The sequence below is a fragment of the Equus przewalskii genome, chromosome 29 (genome assembly GCF_037783145.1).
Source record: "Equus przewalskii isolate Varuska chromosome 29, EquPr2, whole genome shotgun sequence".
NCBI classification, from domain to species: domain Eukaryota; kingdom Metazoa; phylum Chordata; class Mammalia; order Perissodactyla; family Equidae; genus Equus; species Equus przewalskii.
Genome location: NC_091859.1, coordinates 42,267,960 through 42,280,442, shown reverse-complemented (window position 1 = coordinate 42,280,442; position 12,483 = coordinate 42,267,960). Strand labels below are relative to the sequence as shown.

Sequence of the window (12,483 nt, the reverse complement as noted above, 5' to 3'; positions counted from 1 at the left end):
TTTCCACTTGGTTCCTTTTTTTAGAGTTTCTATTTCTCTGCTGAGATATGCTATCTTTTCATTCATCAGAAGCATATTTTCCTTTACATTCTTGAGTATAATTATAACTACTTTAAAATCCTTGTCTGCCAAACTCAACATGTGTGTCACTGCACAGTTAGTCTCTGTTGATTATCTTTTTTCTCTTGAGAATGGGTCATATTTTCCTGTGTTTCAAGTAAGTTTGGCTTGTATCCTGGACAATGTAAATGCTATGCTGTGGAAACTCTGCATTCTGTTATATTCCTCTAAAGAATGTTGATATTTTTGTTTTAGCAGGCAATTATACTGCTTGAACTTAAACTGTAAATTCTAGGGTGGCAGCTCAAATCTCAGTACAATTATTTTAACCATCACTTAGCTGTTCAAAGCCTGCCCCCTGCATGCGTGATGTGGACATCAGTAGGGATTTAGGTAAGTGGCACACAGAATTTGGGGCTTGCTTTCTCCTTTCCAGGATTCCCTCTCTCACTTTCCAATAGCTGTGGCTGCTCCAAACTGTTCTTTGATTCTTTAAGCTAAAAGGACTGCAGATTTTCAATCAATGTTAACTGTCCTGCATGGCACACAGTGTGCAATTCCCTTCTTCCAAGTGTTGATTCGACTCCAAAATCTGCCTGTTTGTGTCAAATTTGAGTGTCTTCACATAGCTGTCTTTTGTTCAGAGTTTATAATTATTATTTGTAGGAAGATCAGTCCAAAAATAGCTTACAGAGCCATTAATACAAGCAGAACCTATACAACCTATTTTTTTTCCCAATTTTTTACTCTTTCTTACAATGTTATGGGTCATGAATTCAGAAAGGGCTTTGCAGGGCAGGCTGTCCCTGATTCATGTGGCATTAGCCGAGCAACTAGGGAACTGAGCTTAGAACTAAGGAACTGAGAAACTATCTAAAGAACTTCCAAGATGGCTTCTGGCTCACATCTGGTGCCTTGGTTTCTTAAACTAGTCTCTCTCTCCTCACCACATCACATCCTCCAAGGCTTCTTCACGTGAACATGGCAATTCATGGCATGGTGATCTCACCTGCACTTCTACATGGCAACTGGCTTCTAAGAGGCTGGAAATAGAATCTGCCAGACCAGTCAAGGGCTCTGTCAAAAATGGTACAGGATCACTCCCACCATATTTTATAATTCAAAGCAGTCACAGGGCTTTAGTCATCCAGATTCAAGAGGACGGAGAGATAAATGCCAAACCATAATGGGGGTGGGGTTGGCAAAGTCATACTGCAGGAATACATGCAGGATGACAGATATTTTGTAGTCATCCTGGAAAACTATATTCTGCCACACATATATTCAATATATGATGAAGCAAAACAAATGCCATCCAAAGTAAAACTCTAAGAAGATAGGGGCAGGCTAGTTTAATGTGAATTATGTAGTCCAATTCTCCTGCCATCCTTTTTATCGCCCTTCCACATTATCAATATAATTACCTCTAAGCTAATTCAGCACAAAAGAGGTTTCTAATGGCAGTCTATTGAGTTTCCAAAGATTTAATACTTAAATATTCATTTCAAAATTTCAATGGGGCCAGCCTGGTGGTGCAGTGGTTAGGTTCGAACGTTCCGCTTCTTGGTGGCCCCGGGTTCACCAGTTTGGATCCCGGGTATAAACATGGCACCGCAGGGCACGCCATGCTGTGGTAGGTGTCCCACATATAAAATAGAGGAAGATGGGCATGGATGTTACCTCAGGGCCAGCCTTCCTCAGATAAAAGAGGAGGATTGGCAGTAGTTAGCTCAGGGCTAATCTTCCTCAAAAAAAAAAAAAAAATTTCAAGATACCTAGAAGAAAACACTTAGGATGCTATCATCCATAAATGTAGGGCACAGATGTAAGGTTTGTTTGTTTTTTCTTAAGATAATGGTCAATAATAATTACCGTTATTAAGTGTCTACTATTTGTTTGAAAATTTCTAGGCTCTTTAAACATCTGTTTTTATTGACTGACTGTTCTTTACATGATATAAGAGCATGTTTAAAGCACAGGTTAGGACAAGTATTGATAATTTATAAGAAGAGAGACTGCCTCAAACACACTAATGACGAATACAAAGCAAAATTAGAAAAATACAAACCTTAATACAAACAAATATTACATATTACGTTTATCTGTGGGAATATATACATATACATATATCTCAAGCTACTTTCTAAGCACCTCAAGCTTTGATTGCAAAAAAGTAAATGTATTCTAAATTCTAAATATTGTATCCTAAATGAAGCTATATATGTATGATACATACTAAGAAATAATCTTACCTTGTCCTGGTTATCTTTATTCTTGTAACACAGATTTCCAATCAGACGAATGAGATGAGACTTAAACCCCTCGGCCACATTTGAGACATCACCTTCTGCTTTTATGCAACCACAGGTACTAAAGACGTTTGTGGTATCACGGCCAGCTACATGAATCAGTCGTAAAAGATCTATAACAACAAGAATAAACTTCATATTCCATACAAAAATTTTCAGTATTTTGTACTAGTTTTCCACCAACAAATCTAATTCATTTTAATGGATTAAAATAAAATAAAGGTAGAATACTGAAAGTTTTCTTTAAATAATAATTAGAAGGCTCTTATGCTTTTTCTTTAAAATTTTTCATGATTCTGGTTTTGGGGAGATAAGCCATATTGATTATCCCAACATGGACTTTCTATTTACCCACAAAGAAAAGTTAGCTAAAAATTTTCCACCATCTTTCTTAGAAAAAGGTTTCCAATTCCAACTTCTCTATGAAGGAACTCATGTGATGACTATAGTCAGCTAAGTCTAAAATAAACACCTATCCGTCATGAGCCATACGACAGAAACCAAAAAGCATGTTGACTTTTTCTCATTGTCTTGATGATCAGAAGGCAGCATGTGTTCTCCATAGATCTGTTTTTGCTACATTCAGAAGAAACAACTTAATGTTGTTATACTCTATGAAATGCCTCCAGGCAGCCTATGAAAACAGACAATCTTCCAGAAGTCGTATTTAAATGTTTCCCATTATCCCATTTAACCCTCTCAACAAACCTATCAAGGGCAGATATCACTTTCCCAATTTTGTCTCGAATAAACCAGGCTCAGAGAAGTTAGTAATTTGGCAGTTGGGATGACAACCCATGTCTGCCTTGGCTCCAAATGCAGGCTTTTTGCACAATGATTCAGTTTCCCAGGATTGCGATGTTTTATTTTAATTATCACTAAAAGCACTGCATTCAAAATAAAACACTGATATGAGATTCTAAACATCTTGCACAGCTCGTTCATCTACCCATCTAGATACAAATCCATCTTTCTTAGCATATGGGTCTCCAGAATAAATATAATCTTTTTTAAAGAAAAAATAGCCAACAGTGAGCAGCAACACCATGAGCATGGCTAGCCACAAGCAAAGGGTTCGACTCGAATTATTTTGCAAACAGCTTTTTAGCAAAGATGGTAATGTTTCAAACAATGGCTTCTTGTTTAAAACAGTTTTCTTGTAAGACTCGAAACCATAATTACTATGCGTAAGGCATTATTCTTGATGCCCCATAAACGTAATTAGGAAAAATTTACTAACAAATTCGGTAATACTATAGTAATATAAAAATCAGCATTATCATCATCATAAGCCCCCCATCACCAACACAACCACTACTGATGAAACATCCACTATGGACACTCTGTGTAACAGGCATTAGCATTCTCATCTACTCATCAGGCATCCTGAGTTAAACAGCAGAGAAGTGGGAAAAGCTTGAGCTGTTCCCAAAATACCATGATTCCTGACAAGAAAAAATATTCAAAAAAATATCTTAATACACCGAAAATTAAAGATGTGTGTTTAGACTTATATTACAGTACAAGTCAAAGATTTCTTAATTAAAAATAATAACATGTTATATTTCACTCACCAATCACCCTTTCCAGCAAGCCAGGAAAAACCTGTAGATAGCCAAGCAGATCTGTATTAGCAGTCATTTCACACAGGACATCGAGAAGCCTAATTGTAGCCAGTGCCTCCTGAAAAGAAAAGACAACATAAATACTAAAGAGTCAGTTCTTGTAACACATCTAAAGAGAGAACGAAACTATCAAGAACAAAAACAGAAGTATTAAATATGCACATGCACAATCATTTTCACTAACAGCAGACATCTGCCATCAAGAATGCAAGATTACGTGTCATTATGTGTCTTCTTGGAGTGAAGAGCCAGAAAAGTTCTTGCTCAAGCAAAAATACCTTCCAACAGTGGAATAAATGTTCAAAATTACTAGCTACGTACATAACATTTATGCAAATACTTTCTTTTTAAAGCCTTCCCAGCAAGCAAGTTCTACTTTAAAGATACAAATATCCCATGAACTACATTAATTTCTTGTCCACAGGAATTCTGTAAAATGCTGTGGTTGAAAGAACTCTGGCTGCAAGAACTTGCATTATTTCCAGATAAATACAAACTTACATGCAGTATCTTGGTAGGCTGGAAAAGATAATATTAATTTGAAAATGTTAGTTCACATAACTACTAAATAGTTTACCATCAAACAGACTACATGATCAAGAAACTACACAGCATTAAGTAATCTAAATAAAATTTTAAAATTCAATTTTTGTACAGATTTTGAACCTCATTTTTAAAGTACAGATTATTTGACACAATGTGGCAGATGCTATAAATTTAGGCCATAAGGATAACATTCTTCAAAAGAAAGATAAATTACTTTCTTTGGTTAATTCTAGACGTGCATTTATTGTTATCTAATTAAAAGACTTAAAGGTAATATTTTAACATAGCATTCTAAAATCTCGAATAAACAGCAAGAAACAACATACATTTAATGCCTTGTATCTTTAATTTTATTTAATAGTTTTCACTTGCTTGTTAAAAAGTTAGGGGCAAATATCTACATTAGGAGTCTGAAATTAGTACCATGACTAAAAGACTCTTGAGCAAATCCATTAACTTTGCAAGGCTTCAGCGTTCTCCTTTGTTAAATGGGTAGTTGCCCAGACTGTCATCTCTGGATACCATTTCTCCTTCAAGAAATGGCTGGTTGGTTCTAGGTCTGAGGCAGGGCACATACAAGATGATCCTGGACATCTTGTCATACGAGATAGGAAGGAAGCTATCAGAGACTACCAGGGTCACGTCAGAAGGAATCAAGCAACCTGAAGAGGCTCCCACTGGCCAGCAACGGAACACGAGAGCTTTAGGAAGAACTACAGCTAAAAGGGGCTGAAAGCAAAGCTAGTGGTTTTAAAGTCGCAACTTCATAATGATGATTAAATCAAAACAAAACAACTCACTCATCATCTTCGGATGATATCACAAAACTGAGTCATTACTTTAAAGATTGGTAATGGCGGGGGAGGGAGATCAAGCATTCATTCTGCTTTTCTTAATCACAATGTACCTTGTATAACCTAATAGTTGATTAGGACAAGTTTCTCTCTATAAAATATTCCAGCTAATAAATGAAAAATGAATGATAGAGTCAAAATACCAACATTTTGCAATCCCTAAAGAATTAATGGATTTAGGTAATAACCATTAACAAGTGGTAACATCAAAAAAACCAGACAACCAGACATTAAGTGTCTCTTGATAAAAGTACATATATAAGAATTTAATATATGATATACATAGCATTAAAGTTAATGAAAAGGATGCGATTATTCAGTAAATGATATTAATACAATAATTAACAGCTAACATTTAGGGAACATTAAGCTATGTACCAGTCAGTATACTAAATGCTTGTATTAAAATACAATTCAGGGGCCTGCCCAGTAGTGTAGCAGTTAAGTTTGCGTGCTCCACTTTGGCGGCCCAGGGTTGGTGGGTTCGGATACTGGGCACAAACCTACACACTGCTCATCAAGCCATGCTGTGGCGGTGTCCCACATACAAAACAGAGACAGACCGGCACAGATGTTGGCTCAGGGACAATCTTCCTCAAGCAAAAGAAAGAGGAAGATTGACAGCAGATGTTAGGTCAGGGACAATCTTCCTCACCAAAAAGAAATAAACAAATAAATTCATTTTACAGGTAAAGAAACGGGGGCACAGAATGGGTAAGCAAATTTTCCAAGATCATATACTAACAGAAGAAATCAAGATTCGAACACAAGCAGTCTTCCTCCAAAGATTATATAATCTCGGATAGTCAAAAGACATAAATAATTCATTTGGATCTAACCTTCACTCCTTACTCAAAAATAAATTCTAGGTTAATCAAAAATGTGGACAAAGGACGGAAAGAAGTAGAAGATACAGGTGCATATTTCTACAATCTAAGTGGAGGTTTTATTAAATATGTTAAAAAAAATTAAGAAGCCATAAGGATAAAATTGATAAGCTTAACTAGCTTAAAAACAGACAAAAAATTTCTAAAAGGCTAAGAATACTATGAATAAATTCAACAAAAAATTAACTGTGGCAGAAAAACTTTCCCATATATATGACAAAAAGATTAATTTTCTGAAGATGCTCATTAATAGAGTATTTTAAAAGGTAATCTAATATGGAAAACAAATTAACATACTGGCCACTAAAAAAAGTTAAAGACAAACAGTATTTAAATCAGATTAGTGGAGGGTTGCAGACCCATACTCTCTTGGTGTGTCACTTAGAAGTATCTCCAAAAGTCTTAAATAAACATACTCTGACTCAGCAATTTATCTTGGAGGAATTTATACTACCAGACTTGATTGTCCAAAATTGCAAAGACATCTGTACAAGGATATTCACTGTAGCATTATTTGTGAATGTTTTTAAAAAACCAAAGCTGGAAGCAACTGCTATGTATATCTATAGAGAATAAACGAAAAAAATTCTGAAGCATCTACATAGTGAAACACTGTTCAGCTATTAAAAAGAATGAGATGACTATACATACATGTGTTAAAGTGGAAAGATGTACAAGATACATTGGAGTAAGTGAGAAAAGGAAGTTGAAGAATAGAGTATATAGTATTTTTTTCAAAAAAGGAAACAAAAATGTATAGGTGTAAATATACAAAAAAACCTTTGGAAGGAAAAGAAAAAAGTATATGCTGATATATCGATAGAAAATAGATGGAGGCTGGGCAAAAAGAGGACTTCCTAACTTTTTGTTTCATTTACTTTGGCTTAAAGTATTATTTTTACAACAAAGCAAGTATTATTTGCACAATACAAAAATTTAATCCCTTATCAGTATGTGGAATAAAAGAATACTCTTTAACTTATTGCACAAATATTTATTAAATACCTACTATATACTAGATACAACTTAAGTTAGAGAGGCAAGGAGTAAAACAGAATAAAAAACCCACAACCCGTGGACAATTCTCATAATATGTGGATACAAGAAAATACAAAGCAAACAAAATTCCTTAACTTTCAGAAGAAAGGCAAGGCTCACCCCAAGTGACAAGACTGAGACTCAAAGCTGAACGAAATCTTAAATCTTAACACAGCAGCATACTAGAACCGACAAAAATTTATCAAAAGCTGGAACAAGAACTCAAAAACAACCCAAAAGACAGAAACATGTACGCCCACACAAGAACCTGAGACTATTAAGGAGCACATGAATTAAATCTCAGGATTTTAAAGTTAATCAATTATAGAAATTAAAAAATAGATGTTACAAAAACAACTATTTTCATTCTGATTTTTCGGTCACAGCCTTATGAGAACTGTGTTGGATATCTTGTCCTAAAAATATCACAAATGAGTAAATGCAGTGGTTTGCTGATAAACTGGCTGTGGGGAGCAGGGAGGAGGAGACAGGAGTGAAAAGCCCTGGTGTGCAGCATTTGCTGATTTCCATGGTATAAATACTTCCACCAGAGCTGATTTCAAGCTACCAAGAGTTTAAGAAGCAGCTCGCAGATTTCTGAATAGGTCACAACTGACTGTCAGAAGCTGGGACAGGCCGGTCCAGTCCATCGCCGGGCACATGGATAGTTAAATATTGAGCTAAGAGGTTTTCTCAAAAACTACTGCAGGTTTTTTTTTCCTAACTTCAAGGGTAACACATACATATTAATATGTACAAGTCATGAGTGTCTAGATCAGTGACTTTTCAAAAAGTGAACTATTTGGGCTTTTCAAAAGAAACCATCTAATTTTCCATCTATTGATATATAATAATTTCTCCCACCTTAGAAAAAAAACTTTTTGAAGGAAAAATAGAAATTTTCCTAAATATAAAAAGTTACATCAGATAACTTCTTAATACAATATTGAAATCATCTATACTATAAATATATGTGCCTTGAAAAAGTTTAAAGTTGTGATTTAACAAGTATTAAGTTTTACTTCCTTTTCTCTGTCTCCTAGACAATTCATTTTTAAAACTTTTTTGAAGCACAGCTCACTGCTCCTCCTGCTGGAAACAGAGGCAAATCTATCTCCAGAAAGGAGAGGAGCCCGTGAGGGAAGAGCTTCCCCTCCTCTATCACAGCAATAAAAACTAAAATTCTGGCCTGATCAGTGAGACCTAACGCAGTCTTTATGACACAGCACAGAAAATCAGTAACAGAGTAACCTTGAAAAAAAAGCAAATTCACAAAGAAGGAAATACACTTTCATGGTAGAACAGTCATAACGACGTACGTTCACAGGATCACACACAGCTCTCTAGCAAACGCTACAGATCAGTGTCCACATTCCCCACCTTCTCATCTGGAGACCGCGGGCGGTCCTGTCAAAGGGCAACTCCTCTCGCCTATTCCCACCTATCTGCCAAAGAGAGTCCCTCTACTTATCATTCCTATCAGCATAGAGACGACTTCTCTATTATGTTTTCGAACATGTTTAAATCAACTTTACTGAGGTATAATTTACATGCAATAAAATGCACCCATCTTAAGTGGACAATACAGAGGAGTGTCGATGTACACAGCCATGTGTAACATTTCTATTTTCCAAAATGTTCCTTCATGTCCCTCTGCAATCAATTCTACCCCTCCACCCCCAGCCCCAGGTGACAACGGATCTACTTTGTTATTATTGATAAGTTTTGCCTGCTATACAATTTCACAGAGATGGAATCATACAGTATGTTCTCTGTCTGGCTACTTTCGCTCAGTACGTTTAAGATTCATCTTTGTCATTGTATCAGATGTGCATTCCTTTTTACTGCTGAGTAGTATTCCAGAGAAAGAAGAATTCTAACTTTAAGACAGAAGAAGGAATAGACAAAAATAAAGAGAATTTCTTAAGAGAAGGAGGGCAATAGAATGAATGCAAGCTAGCTTTCAACCCCTTAGTAAAGAAAAGACCTAAGTGATTTAGAGTAGGCTGGAGGAATAAAAAAAATACTTAAGGTGCTAACCAGGATGGTGTATGATTGGGAATCTCCTATAAGGACAGAAGAAAAAAACTCTCTGGAAGGCAATTTAGAAATATGTACCAAAACCTTCAAATTGGCTATACTCTTATACTCAGCAATTTCACTTCTAAATTCTGGGTTAGTAACTATGGAAATGTACAAAGATGTAACTACAAAGACATATACTACAGCACCAATTATAATAAACAGAAATAAAAACAACCTAAATGTCCAACTACCCAGAGTGTGACAAATAAATTACGGTAAATTGTTTACTTAGAATGCTACAATGACATATTTTTATTTTACTTTATTTTTTTTGGTGAGGAAGATTGGCCCTGAGCTAACATCTGTGCCAATCTTGTTCCGTTTTTTTAATGTGGGACATTGCCACAGCATGGCTTGACAAGCGGTGGTAGGTCCATGCCTGGGATCTGAACCTGTGAACCCCAGGCCACCAAAGCAGAGTGCACAAACTTAACTACTACGCCACCAGGCTGGCCTCTACAATGGCATTTTTAAAAGACATTCACAATGTATTGTTTGTTTATTCCTTCAGCAAATATTCACTAAGTGCCTACTACGTACATAGTACTAAGAACATAACTGCCAAAACTTCTGCCCTCACAGAGCTTACATTCAGGAGAAGAAAAAACAGGAACTTATAAATGGATAGCATAAAATGATGTCATGTTTAATATACATATTTGTGCAAGTGTGTATGTATACATACATATATTTGATATTATCTGCCTAGAAAAATATACTAACTAGAATTTTTCTTTAAATCATTAACTCTGGATGGTAAGAATAAGGGCATTGTTTCCCCTTATCTTTATCTTTAACTGTTCTAAAATAAGGACACAGTCTTTGTCCATTCGGGCTGCTATAACAAAATATAGACTGAGTGGCTTATAAACAACAAACATTTATTTCTCACACTTCTGGAGGCTGGAAGTCTAAGATCAGGGCACCAGCATGGCGGGTTCTAGTGAAAGGCCTTTGCCAGGTTGCAGACGCCTGACTTCTCATTGTGTCCTCATATGGTGGAAGGTGAGAGGAATCTTTCTGGCACCTCTTTTATAAGTGTGCTAATCCTATTCATGAGAGCTCTGCCCTCATGACCTAATCACTTCCCAAAGGACCCAACTCCTAACACTATCACCTTGGGCATCAGGTTTTCAACATATAAATTTTGGAAAGGGGGTGCCACAAACATTCAGTCCGTAACAGATATGTTACTTATGTAATATTTTTTAAAGCATTTAAAAGAGAATTCCCATAGAGGACCTAGGTGAGTTAGAAAATCTCCTTGTTCTCTCTCTCACCGGAGATATGGAATCTGTCTTCTTACCTCATCATCAGCTTGCTGCTCAGAGGTCAATCTTAACACAACCTTGCACTGATCCACAAAAGTGCTTGCAATCAATTCAGCATGGCTCAGAAACACAGGGACGTCATCCTTGGTCAATGGCTCATCCCCCACTATTTTGGCTATTATAAGATCTAACAATGTAACCCTGTAAAACACAAAAGATTTTTACATGAATATTTAATATTGAAATTGTACAATGCTAAAAGTATTTAGAGACCATTTTAAGAAAATATTTTTACTTTTATTCCTTACTTTTCTAATGTCTAGCTAGGGAAAACATATTTCTTGTGAATAAAATTAATCTTCATCAATCACCTTTCTTTTGAAAATTCTGATTTCTTAGATGTGACTTGGCTACAGAAACAAGCACCTTTTATACCCATTACTTCGAGCATGGAAATAATTCAACGTTTCAGAAACGCAGTCAGATTACGTTTTACAACACATCCACAACAATAACAACAGCAAAGTTAAGTGGGCTCACATTTATTCACTACTTACAACTGAGCTAAGCATTTTACACACATTATCTCATTGAATCTACGCCAAAACTCCATCAGGCAGGCACTGCCATTAGCCTCACATTAAAGATGGGTAAACAGGGCTTAGTGAGGTTAATTTCCTTGCCCAGTGTCACACATACTGAGCTGCCACGTCAGGATTCAAGTACAGGATTCAATCTCTGACTCCTGGGCCAGGTGCTTTCCACTCATTTTACTGTCTTCCTTATGAAGGCTGGCTTTTGCACTTTGTTATTTTACTTTACAAAAACACAAATCTGAAGACCAAACCTATGCCATTTTCTACATAAATATTTAAATTATCACATAAATACCTCTATTCCATAACATCTTTCCTTCTCCCAAAAAAAACGAATCATACATAAGGCAATCTATCCAGCACAGAGCAAGTAGGACGTTTCTCAAATTACATTTTCACTTGGGATTATATGTGTAATTCTCATTTATTCCTATACCAGAAAGGTATGAATATCTAAACTGCTTACACCAAATGGGGGAAAATACACTTACATTAGGCATGAGCATTTGTTACCAAAAGAAAAACAGGAATCATTTACTGCTTCAGGTAAAAAGTAAAACTATACTTAACTCTTCCTGTATTTTGGCCAAATGATCGGAAAGTTCATCAGTCTGGAAAAATCACCCACAGATCTTAGCAATTTTAAAAACTCCTAAAACCTCAGATTTCTTCTAACAATTATTAATCCAAAATAAAACAAACAAATAATCCCCTCAATTGAGCATATTTAAAAACCACAGAGTTCAATATTAGGATTTTTTGTGTTCCCTTATTCACATACAATCTTTAAAGATGAGTAGGGTACTCTCGGGCCATAAAGCCAGGCTTTCCACTTTCCCCGTGCAGGATGACTTTCTGGGAATGCTAGGGAGGATGTCACCTATTAAGTGTGATTCAAAAGGAACCCAAATGTCTGTTCTAAAAATATTCCTTCTAAATTAGCATAATCTGGCAGTTATTACTGGCATAAGCCATGATCCCTGGCTTTACGGAATTCAGTACCTAGTGGACTATTACTCAAAACAGGATGAAGAGGAACGAGGTGGGTCCTAACTGGAGAAAGGACCAAACACCGGGGACAGATCTTGAACAATGGGCAGATCCTGAAGGAGTCATGTGAGGGTGAGGACAGAAAACAGTCCAGAGGGTAGCGGCAATCAAGGCTGTCCAGCAGCAGCAGGGAAGCCCTGAGGTCCGAGGAAATTAACTGAG

General features: G+C 36.2%; 1 protein-coding gene across 3 annotated transcripts in view; it reads right to left on the bottom strand.

The window, feature by feature from the left end:
• Positions 1–12,483, bottom strand: part of ATXN10 (ataxin 10) — a 179,920-nt gene that overhangs the window by 92,861 nt on the left and 74,576 nt on the right. For all 3 annotated transcript variants that reach the window (XR_011534625.1, XR_011534626.1, XM_070599860.1), the window contains exons 7-9: positions 10,711–10,876; positions 3,944–4,052; positions 2,313–2,482 (exon numbers count right to left, since the gene is read on the bottom strand). Coding sequence is in view for 1 of the 3 variants with exons in the window: in XM_070599860.1 (XP_070455961.1) it covers positions 2,313–2,482; positions 3,944–4,052; positions 10,711–10,876 (445 nt within the window). In the remaining 2 variants the exon portion in view is untranslated. The remainder of the gene's footprint in view (positions 1–2,312; positions 2,483–3,943; positions 4,053–10,710; positions 10,877–12,483) is intronic.